The 11,325-nt window shown below is 41.1% G+C and overlaps 1 protein-coding gene across 1 annotated transcript; it reads right to left on the bottom strand.

Moving 5' to 3' along the window:
- Nucleotides 1-796: 796 nt before the first annotated feature.
- LOC139297208 (serine/threonine-protein kinase PAK 2-like) lies at nt 797-10,508 on the bottom strand. Its single transcript, XM_070919777.1, has 15 exons — nt 10,262-10,508; nt 8,333-8,526; nt 8,116-8,222; nt 6,934-7,081; nt 6,827-6,843; nt 6,599-6,712; nt 6,262-6,385; nt 6,096-6,159; nt 5,966-6,014; nt 5,084-5,196; nt 4,856-4,973; nt 3,927-4,026; nt 3,584-3,780; nt 3,178-3,315; nt 797-2,901 (listed from the first exon to the last, which is right to left on the bottom strand). Exons 2-15 carry the CDS (start codon nt 8,508-8,510, stop codon nt 2,815-2,817), a joined length of 1,554 nt encoding a protein of 517 aa, XP_070775878.1. The 5' UTR covers nt 8,511-8,526; nt 10,262-10,508; the 3' UTR covers nt 797-2,814.
- Between the last annotated feature and the right edge of the window lie 817 nt (nt 10,509-11,325).

Consider the following 11,325-nt stretch of genomic DNA (forward strand, 5'->3'; position numbering starts at 1 on the left):
GTCCAGGTTTCTGCAGGTACCAGCTGAGATCATCATCAACTCCTGCACTGGCTGTGCAGCTCAGAGAGACCGTCTGTCCCACACCAACAGACTTTGATACAGGAGACTGAGTCACAGATGGATTGGCTGTCGATCCTGCAGAAAAATAACACATTGCTACTGTATGTAATATATTATATAAAGAACAATATCAATGTATCAGTTACAAAAGTTGGTTAGTGCCCTTGCTATAGTCAAATCAATCAAAAAAGTATCTCACCCTGAATGCAGGCTGCCAGTATCAGCAGGAAAACCAGTAGCATCTTCATTATGGATGTATATGTGTGTGTGAGAAAGAATAAAATGTATTACTTGGCACAAGACATGACGCCTTAAAAACATCTGATGTGCAGTGAAGCATAACAGATATTCAAATTGTGTCTGCGGGTGAACGCACTTGTGCCTGTGAGAGTTGTCTGTGTTTCTGCCACATAGAGATGAACACTGCTCTCTTGTGTCAAAATAGGAGAATGTAAATTAATTTCCGTCATTCACATCATGGACAGATTAGGAGATAATGAGCACCTGGACACAGACTTGAAAAGGCCCTCCTTTATCGGAGAATGATTCTCAGACTCTTTGCAGTCTTTTTGTATCTCTTTGTAATTGTTTTGAGTCTCTTTATGGTTGTTTTGTGTCTCTTTGTGGTAAATTTGCATCTTTTAATGGTCGTTTTGTGGTCATTTTCTCTCTTTGAATTTCTTTTGCGTCTTTGTGATCCAGACACAAGCCGATGTAAGTCCACCTTTAGTAATAATTTACGTACTGCATGGATTTTATTCAACGCCAGAAGTTGTTGGTTTCATGATGAACAACAACACATTCATTTTAAACTCTTCAATCATTCGTATTAAATGTGTAAATGGAATGTGTGTTCCACATAACAGTGTATTCCAGCCTGTTAATAGTATTTGCAAGTACTCAGTATTTGTGTCAACCTTTTGAGTACCATATGAGTGGTTTTTACTGTATTAGGCACCTAAAGGCACATTTAACATTTTTAAATGCTTTCAACGATTGTCTAAACTTGCTGGAAATGAGGTATTAACCAGTCTCATTTGGTATTCCAAGCAGGTTAAAACAAATAATCGTTTCCAAATACTGCTGGACTCAGGTCTGGTTCGAGTGTCTCAGGCTAATCAATTTGTATTCTGTTGTTAGTTACAAATATAAAACAATGATATACGTTTTTAAAAAGCTGTTAAAAACACAGGACATCACCAATACATAATATACAAAAAAATGCAAAGTCTTCCTCCAGTTCAACACATTCTGACAGACAATTTCATACAGTATTTGTGTTGTACTAGCACCAACACACCAACAGTAAGGCGTCTATTGAAAAAGGTACAGCTAAAGACAAACAGAACATCTAGAAGAAACATCATAGTGATAGAAATTAGGCTTTTTTTAAGGCATAGTAAGCTCAAGGATTCAAGGCAATTTTTGATGTAGAAACATCAGAGTGTTCAGATGGGTTTGCATAGAGAGTTTGATAGTAGAGGTGTATGAAGTCTGAGTCAAGTTCATGATAGTGTGTTTTGGTGCCTGGTAACACCTGAAACTGCCAACAGAGGGTTGAGACCTTTAACAGAAATGTAATTTACAAAAACAGACTGAAAAAAAAACAAAAAAACTTAAATCCCATTCGTTTTACTGGAGATGCTGGGTCAAACAAGAACACTGGTAAGGCTTTTCCACTACACAAAGACTGCACTGTCCCATGCTGGGCCACAGCACAGCACAGTATTGTTACACTTTAGTATTTCCCTGCCAATTTCAAAACTATTGGGCCCTGTCAGAATGCACATGTGTAACCATAGCAACAGCAACCAAAGAAACCAGTTGCGAAGGTTCCAGCCTCTCCACACTCGAAAATTCTAGAATCCTCACGATCTTCATCTCTCGCGACAAGTCCGTCATAAAACGTTTATCTGATACACAAAATTTAAAAGACTTAAAGATTTCATTATTCATAAAACATCCTAAGGCTAAATTTAACCCCTAACTGGCTGAGTTAGAAGAAACAGAAATAAGGACTGTCTGTCCAAACTTTATGACCTGACATTTTTGTCCAAGTGTACGAGTAACTCACAGCACAATTCAGCGCTAAAACTAGCTCTTAAGTATGTGAGAAGTTAGAGGCAGTCCAGAGGACTCCTAAGTCTCTACTTGCTGGAGGTAATGTGCTAAAAAATATGATAATGAACTTATAACAGCATATTTTGATGGCTTGCGAGATCCAGTCTCATAAAGTTCATTTATTAAATTGGATTTATGTCAACCACGCCCCTTCTTTTAGATTAGGAGTTCCTCATTTCTTCAGTAAAAGTTCTCGGCAGCTTTGTGAACAGGTTTTAAGAGGAGACTCTTAACCTGGAAACTTTAGTGCCTTTTAGGAAGACTCCTTGTTAGATAAATCCTGTGTGAATATGGTCCTGGGTGTGCAAAGGGTCTTGAACCTTTGCAACATCCCGTATTCCTGATATGCATACTGTAGTAACCAGTGTCAACATCAACAACACACGTGCTATGGCTGCAACAAATAGAAAACACATTATGGCTGTATGAGGCTTTAGAACAAGGCACAAAAGTAAGATAAATCTGGCATCAGAAGAGTGGAGAGGCATTTTGTGACCCTTTGAAAAACACAAACACTAGCAGGTTGCTGATGGTCATCATACATAGACCAGTAGAAGATGTTGGCTGGTTCGGCTGGTTTGGCTGGTTTGGCTGTCATTGCCGTCAGCTCTCATAGTCTTTAGAGACTGGGATTTAGCGGTTGCTCCTCATGGCCTCCTTGGCTGCCAGGATGAGCGGGGTGAGGCTGGACAGAGGCTTGGCCACCTTCAGGAATGGGTGCTACAGACAGACAGACAAAGACACATGAAAATTTTCAGGATTAAGTCTGACAAATATGTCCATATCAGTTACCTACATACAGTACAATCGTAAAGGACCCTTTTCACTATTTTCTGACATTTCTTAGACAAATCAATTAAAGGATTAATTGTAGAAAGATTTAACTGATTAATCGATAATGAAAATAATCATTAGTTGCAGCCCTAACGTGCAGTATGTTTTTGAGAGGGATATATTCGTATATTGAGGCAGTATGAGTGTGTAGGCGTTTTCTACCTGCAGCAGTTCTCTGCCTGATCCTCGTTTCTCCACGTCCATCTCCAGACAGCGGGACAGGAAGGATCTGAAGACGGGAGACAGCTTCTCTGGACTCTGCAGCTCAGGAGTCCCATTGGTGGCGATTAAATACAATGCCTAAGACCAGCACAATAGTATGGTAAGAAAAGTAGTATAATATAATCTTCCACCTCTGAAGCTCACTAATTAATGTTATTTAATGATTAAGCAAAAATGACAAACGCTGCTGTTTCCAGCATCTCAGATGTGAGGAGTCTTATATAAACTAAAAGATTAATTTTAAAAAAAATATTCAAAAGATTTATGACATTGATAATGAATGTTCCTTGCACTCACTAACACCAAAATAGCTGCCTGTCCATCCTTTCTCCCTTCACACACTCACCCTGAGGGGGTTCTCGTTGAGATATGGAGGCTCTCCTTCCACCATCTCTATGGCCATGATCCCCAGAGACCAAATGTCCACTTTGGGTCCGTAGGCTTTCCTGGTCACCACCTCTGGAGCCATCCAGTACGGGGTCCCCACCATGGTGCTGCGTTTGCTCTGCTCTGGGGTGATCTGGGCACAGAAGCCGAAGTCAGCTGCAAAGAGAGAAAGAAATATCTGGTTAGATCAATTGATTCATAACCTTTATCACAGATAAGATTACAAGTACACATGGAAATTAAAATACAGTGTGCAATATGTTTCTGTGGATGTGTGCATGTTTGCGTGTGCTCTCCCTCACTGAGTTTGACTGATCCGTCCATCCCCAGCAATACGTTGTCACTCTTGATGTCTCTGTGGATGACCTGGTTGGCATGAAGAAACTCTAGAGCCTGGAGGACCTGCACGCAGAGATGGAGGAAGGTTAGGATTGCCAAAAATGAATGCACTGTGCTCATAAGAATTACAGACAAATATAAAAAAATTTACACAGTTTTCTCCTTTAAAAGCCTGCTGATTTGCTTGCTTATTCATAGGCTACCCCAACAATCAATCACCCATGCATGGTAATTCACTGGCTACCTAATGGCTACAGATGACACATTTGCATCTCAGAATCAGTAAAAATACCATCTTATGAAACTTCCTACACTTACTCTCAACAAGGAGAAGGACTACTTCTAGGACAGACACTCATAATGACGTGTTTTCTGACAGTCGAAGGTTGAACTATTAGACAGTGATACAAATGAAATGCAGAAAATAGCAGGCTTTATGTGTATAATCAAATAATATTGGTAACCAAGTTATATATGATATACTGTGTATGCAAAAATAGTATGCCAAAATGAATAAATAGCTTTAGAGCTGCAACGATTAGTTCATTCAACGAACTGTCTCTGAGCGATCTCCTGGCAAATCCTAACATGCCCTCTCCTACGTATTGGCTGAGTTTAGGACTACTTTCCAAAGTTGATAGAATCAAGACAGTTGATAAAATGCTTTTACTCATAGTACTAAAGTGAGAGTGTTTGGCCAGTTAAGCCTATTTTCCTACGCTGGGACGATTGATAAATACGGGCCCTGGACAATAAATGAGCCACAGGCAGACATGAGAGGATGTGAGTGGTTTATGAGTCATATTGTAGTAAAATGCATGTGTTCCCTCCTGTTTTCACTGATGTTTTCATAAGGTTTTGTTAACCACTTTTGTAAGCTCAGGTGTCCTACCTCTCTGCAGACGGCGGCGATCTGAGCCTCGTCCATGCATGTCTCCGTCACAACATCAGTTAGGGAGCCACCAGCCAGGTACTCCATCACCACGAAAAGCTCCTCTCCTACGAGGAAACTAAAAATGCACACACACACAGTCACATCCACAAAGCAGTCGACTCACAGTTGGTGCTGTGGATGTATGCGGTGTGTTTGTCTGTACAGTATATGTTCGGTCAGTGTTACCTGTCTACGAAGTTGACAATGTTGGGGTTCTTCATCTCCTTCATGACCAGGATCTCATTGATAATTAGCTCTTTCTTTGGCTGCTTCTGCAAGTTGATCTGTTTAATAGCCACCTGCAGAACACAACATCCTGTTAATGTGGTACCACCGATACACGCAATCTATCTGGGTAACTGCAAGGAGGTATAACTTTTCTATACCGTTAGCATATTGTTAACCCCATGAAATTGGACTGTCAAATTTGGAAGATGTAAATAAAGAGAAAACAGATAAATATGGTTTATGGTTTTAGAATGATTTTTGAACAGAGATCTCTTTGCCAGGGGAAATAACTCTCCTCTGATAAGTTCCCCAGGAAAAATACCTGTATTGAAATAAAGACGCCTTCTCCAAATAGCAGTAATGCTTCCATGCGACTATCGTGCTATGAGCTGACATTAAAATGCAGTAATATAACAGGATCAGCACTTCAACCTACAGCGATTTCCTCCAGTTACTTTTATTGTTAAAATGGCAACTTACAGTCCAGCAGTGCGGTTCAAATTTGTTTAAAATAAGTGTGAACAGAGCAGAGTGCAAAATCTGTAAATGAAAACTCTCCCGTTACTCAAAGCACAGAAGCAACACAACGACATGGCGGCATGTGACGGATCTTCCTTCTCTGCCACTCCACAGTTTACTGTTACTTTGACATATTAAAACTAGGAATGTTAAGAGAATACAGAGCGATACTCTCATGGGAAGTAATCATTTTAACATCACAGGTACTCCTTCAACTCTACCACTGATGTTTGGGTTTTTATTTTTCACAGTTCAGTTCAACTTCATCATCAACTGACGTGAGTTTTGTGGTGACAGAGACACAAGATGAAGTAACTTTACCTCTTGTCCTGTGGCAACATCTATGGCTGTGTAAACTGTGCCAGATGCCCTGAAAATGAAAAACAGTAGGAGTTGAAATATAGGGCTTTCCTTTCCTCACAGCTTGACATTATCCTGACTTCTGACTCACCCCTGGCCGATCTTTTCATAGCGAGTGTATTTCTTCTTAGGATCTCCAATACTGACAATAGTTCCTAGGAGTCACAAAAAAAAAAACAGTTAAGTCAGCTCTACTGGAGCCAAAAATAGATTCGGCTCTGCCTGCGATGTGTTATTTCCAGTGTGTTTTTACATACTGAGTTTCTCCATGATCTCCTCATCAGTCATCTTGCCTCCCTTCTTCTTCTGTTTGTCAGCTGCCTTAGAGGAGAAGTCTACCTCTGGAGCTGGGAGTGGGTCTATGACCGACCTTGTGTACACCTGACACACAACACAGGGAAGAAAGATTTCAGGAATACTGACCATGGGTGATCTTGGCCGTTAATAAAGCCTAAAAGTAGCCTAGAATCAAAAGGTAAACTAGGTTACATTAGCATACAGCAAATGGTTTTATATTTTCTAATTTTGTAAGTATTGTTCAAAATAACTGTATTTTTATAAAACAAAACGACACAATCTTTTATCTTGACTCACAGATTTGGTGTGTTCTGGTCGCGGTGCCACAATTGGAGGTGGTGTATCGTCATCATCATCATCGTCTCCATCCTTACCACCTGATGGTGAGGTTGCTGTACCCTGCTTGCCCGGCTGTAACAGCGAGCATAAAGTATGTAGATTAAACAGAATGCCAGTCATACGTTGTTTAATGTATTCAATGTAATGTTATGAATTAGAGTGGAAAGGATGACTGGAACTACTCACTGACTGTGAGTCTTTATCTGAAAGAGAAAAAATGTAAGGACAGAGGAGTGAGTCTGCGCAGTTACAACATTTGACTTTTATTCATCTTTTGAGCAAAAAAAACTGACCCGAGGCGGAAAAACTGAGGTATTTCTGTTTTCCACTTGTGGAGTCGTAGAACTTGAGAATGTCGAGGACGGCCTGAGGATTCTGTTTCTGTTCTGATTTACTGATGTTGGAGGTTTGAAGGAGACGGGCCCACTGCTCTGGCATGCCCTGGACAAACACACATGGAAAAACATATACAGAGATCAACCCATAAAACACAGAGAACAGAAATAAGACACTTAACACAGATCATGCACCCAAATGGCACATGTGCAGCTCCTGTGGCCAACTTCAAAAAAACAAACACCTTTTTTTAAATGATCAATTTCTCACTTTCAGCTTTCACAAGCTGAAGAATAAAATATGTATGCTCACTGTACATAAAGAATGGCATAAACATAGATTGCTTGCCTGACCTAGAAATCAACACGAAAAGAACATTTCTGGGACTTTCTCCGTGTCTTCAGGGTGAAACCAGATTCCAGAAGAAGATTTCTGGGTAAAGCTGCATTTGTGAAAGGGTCTTTTGAATCGCATACATATGTTCATGTTGCCCTTGCTGGATTCACTCATACAACTGCAATAATCTCATGACACAAAAAGAGCTACAACTCACAATCTAACAATAATATCAATTAGTCATCTGAGGCCTGTTGCACCATCAATGTTAGCTTAGTTACAACCTAAGTGTTAACTAAGTGGATATTTACACACCACTAAAATAAATTGCGGCTGCACCGCACAGACTAATTCTTATTACTAAATATTTACACACAGTAAGTAGTAAGTGTCAGGCATAACTGTTGCGTAATTAACTGAACCAACTGACAAAGCAAACATTAGCTTGCTCATGTCTGTACAGTAAATATGTGGCTGGAAATTAGTGAGACTTCGGACAGAGCCAGGCTAGCTGTTTCCCTCTGTTTCCAGTCTTTATGCTAAGCTAAGCTAACAGGCTTCTGACCCCAGCTTCATATTTAGTGTATGGACATGAGAGTGATATCAATCAAAGTTTTAATGGCGCGACACAATTTAGTAAATCACTAGTTTGAAACTAAGAAGTAGTTATAGGAACATTGGAAAGATTTTACACACAAAATTAGTGATGGATTTACGAACAGCTGGTGCAACCCAAATTCTGGTCTGTAAAATGTCACAAATGTAAACAAGCACATTGCACAGTTTTAAGGTTAAATACTTACAGTGAACTCTCCAGTGACAGCATCAAAACCCACATGGATGGTGTGTTCAAAGTCTGAGGGGGAGGAGATCTCAGGCCTGTCCTTGTCCCGGTCCTTCTTCCTGCCTCCTGCAGGTAAAGCTCAAGGGTCAATTTGTCGGTCATCCACTGCAATGCATGTGTTTTTTTTTTACTCTATATGTGTCTGTGTATATGTGTGTATTCTCCACATCTCTCACCTTTCTCAGAGGCAAACATGGAGATGATCTTGTTTCTAGACTTCCTCTCCTCCGGTACAGACGGCAGCGGCCGAGAGCTGTGGTTGGCTGACTGGGAGTCCTTGGGTCCTCCTCCTTGGCTGCTCATCCTGACAGGGGGGGCTGGGGGCTTGTCCTCACACACTCCGCTGTCACACATCTACACACACGTACACCTGCACAGACAGGATGAGACACACAAATGACAATGCATACAAGAAATACAGTAAGACTGGTGTACGCTCGATCACTGGTTCACTTCTTCCTGTTTTTTTTATATTTCACAATGCTAGCCTTATAGCTAGCATTACAGCCAAAAATGCTACAGAGAAACGACTGCAAATCGAGTAAAGCTTAGCCCACATTACACAGAGAAAGAAACAGCTGAACAACAAGTTGAGAAAAACTCACACAGACCTAACTAATCCATCCATGCCACAATCTGTGGGTCAGCACTGACTGTTGGAGCGAAGGGAACAGAGAGTGTGAACAGGAAGCAACGCTGAACGGGCAAAGTGACGTGTTGAGTCTCGTTCACTGTTACAAATGAATGAGGAAGGAAAGGAGGCAGAGGAAGAGGCAGAGGCAGAGAGAGAGAGAGAGAGAGAGAGAGAGAGAGAGAGAGAGAGAGAGAGAGAGAGAGAGAGAGAGAGAGTGCCTTCGAGTGAGTGGGTGGGTGAGTGAGAATGGTATGACAACTGGAGTTAAAGGGAGAGAGGAGTGATGAGCAGCTCAGTGAGAAGGAGTACAGATCTGACGAAAGTAAAGCAGAACTCTGTTTTTCTTATTTCCTCTCCTATTAATCATCTTACGACCTCTCAGGTTTATCTTGTGACCTTTTGGAAGGGGCCTGACCCCTTGGTTGGGAAGATGTTACTTAGTTATTGATGATCAGTATTAATAACCTGATAATGTCGCATTCAATAATATATCAATCATAAGATAATATTTCTGTAGTTGGATTTTGAATGAAGGATTTTTACTTACGATGGAGTATTTTAACATTGTTGTATTGGTTCTTGATTTGAGTACTTCTTTCACAACTGGTAGACACTTACCCTGATATGGTGAAAACCATTAGATTGTAGACATACACGCACACACACAAAACCCTCAACCAAAAGTGCACCTCTTCCAGTCTTGCAGAGCAGGCAGTTCAATCGTCTCTGAGCTGCAGCCTGCATTCTTGGTGACATCACAGACAGGAAACAGGAAGCAAACAAAGGTTTCCTCACTTCCTGAGTCTGACCGCAGATGACACAGCGCGTATTAAACCTGTATAACAGACGGGTCTCAGGTAGGTATGCCTATGACCTCTTTTTCACACATAAATCCTCCTCCTGCAACAGCTCTGCTGGCCTGACTCACCTTTGATACAAAACACCACAAAATCTATGAAATCAGGCTTCACTTGTGAAGATATCTTGATACAGACTACTTTCCTTAACACATTAACCAACACAAACACAACATTAGCCTCTGCGGTTATCAAAAAACCATTTCACACAAGCTGATCTGTCCTGTGTAATAACCCTCAGGCCACAAGCTGAGGACACATCAGCATTAGCTTGATTCAAGGCAAAATCTGCATAATTTCGGAAACATTCATTGTACTGTGTGTCTGATGCTTTGTGATGGAAGCTATCCCAGCTATCACCACTACTGTACAATCATTTTTAATCACATATGCTGTGTGCTACCTGTAGTGGCCTTTCACACCTTAAATCATGTAAACTGATCGTACACTTCAATTTTTACAATGTGGGTTAGAGCAAGAGTCACATCATTATAAAAACATAACCCAATGAGCCAGTCCACCTACAGAGAATGAGACTCTGCCCTAACTCTCTTTATGGCCCCAAACAATTTTCAACACCTTCGCCTCTTTTGTATAAGCTGCTATGTACTCACCTGTTTGTTGCCTCTTCTGCGCCTTACAGAAGACCATGTAAACAATGAAATCTGTTGTATTCCCAGCAAGTGTATGCAGCTCTTTCTCTAGTGCTCATCTATCTACTTAGCTCTGTTCCTTTACCCTTCTTTCCCTCTTTTCAGCCTTCTCAGGGCAGGTCTTAGCAGGCTGCCTCATTCCTCAGCGATCTTGGATGGGACAAGTGTATTCCTGCCCCGGCAAGATAAAATTAGACCTGGACCAGCCTTAATGTGCATTTTCAAAGTAAGTGTGTGTGTGTGTGTGTGTGTGTGTGTGTGTGTGTGTGTGTGTTGGACTGAATGCTGGGTGCTGGCTGGCCAGGCTTAGACAAGTTGCCTCTCAGTAGGAATTCCATTTCTGCAGGGCTGCAGGGGTTGGGCGTGTTCTGCTGTTCATCTCACGCACACACAGACGACCACATACACACACACACACATGCACACAAGGCTCCTCCTCATTCCCTGTCATAAAACACACACTCCCCCCTTTCCAACAGGGGCTCCATTGTGAGCACTTGAACATCTTTTATGTAGCTTCAAGCTAAGCTTACTGGGCGCAGCAGAAAAAACTTTGAGGGCAGCAGGCAGGTGCACACACCAGCACTGCAGGCTACATGCTTGTGTGTTTGTATAACCGCACTCTCCCTATTACTGCTGCAATGATTTGTCTGTATCGACAGAACATTTTGATAATTTAAGTGATTTATCAAGAACAAACACCAGAGATTTGATAGTTACAGAAATGTCAACAGTTGCTTGCTCCTGTTGACCAAATTATGTTGATTTTTTTTTACCCTTTCAAGCCCATGACCTGATGGCAAACCTCAATTCTTTTTTTTTGTAACAACTGAAATGTGCCCATAGCACCTTAGAATATCCAAAAATGCCAAGTACTGAAAGCTGGCATCAAATGTCTGATCAGATTTACTTATTCCTTGCTCAGATAGTCCTAATATAAAGCGGCTCTAATCAAAATGTTTATATTAACAATAGGTCAAACAACTATGCGTAAAAAGGAAGTGGTTGCTTGTAGTGACGAACCC

This window comes from Enoplosus armatus, chromosome 15 (genome assembly GCF_043641665.1).
Source record: "Enoplosus armatus isolate fEnoArm2 chromosome 15, fEnoArm2.hap1, whole genome shotgun sequence".
NCBI classification, from domain to species: Eukaryota; Metazoa; Chordata; class Actinopteri; order Centrarchiformes; family Enoplosidae; genus Enoplosus; species Enoplosus armatus.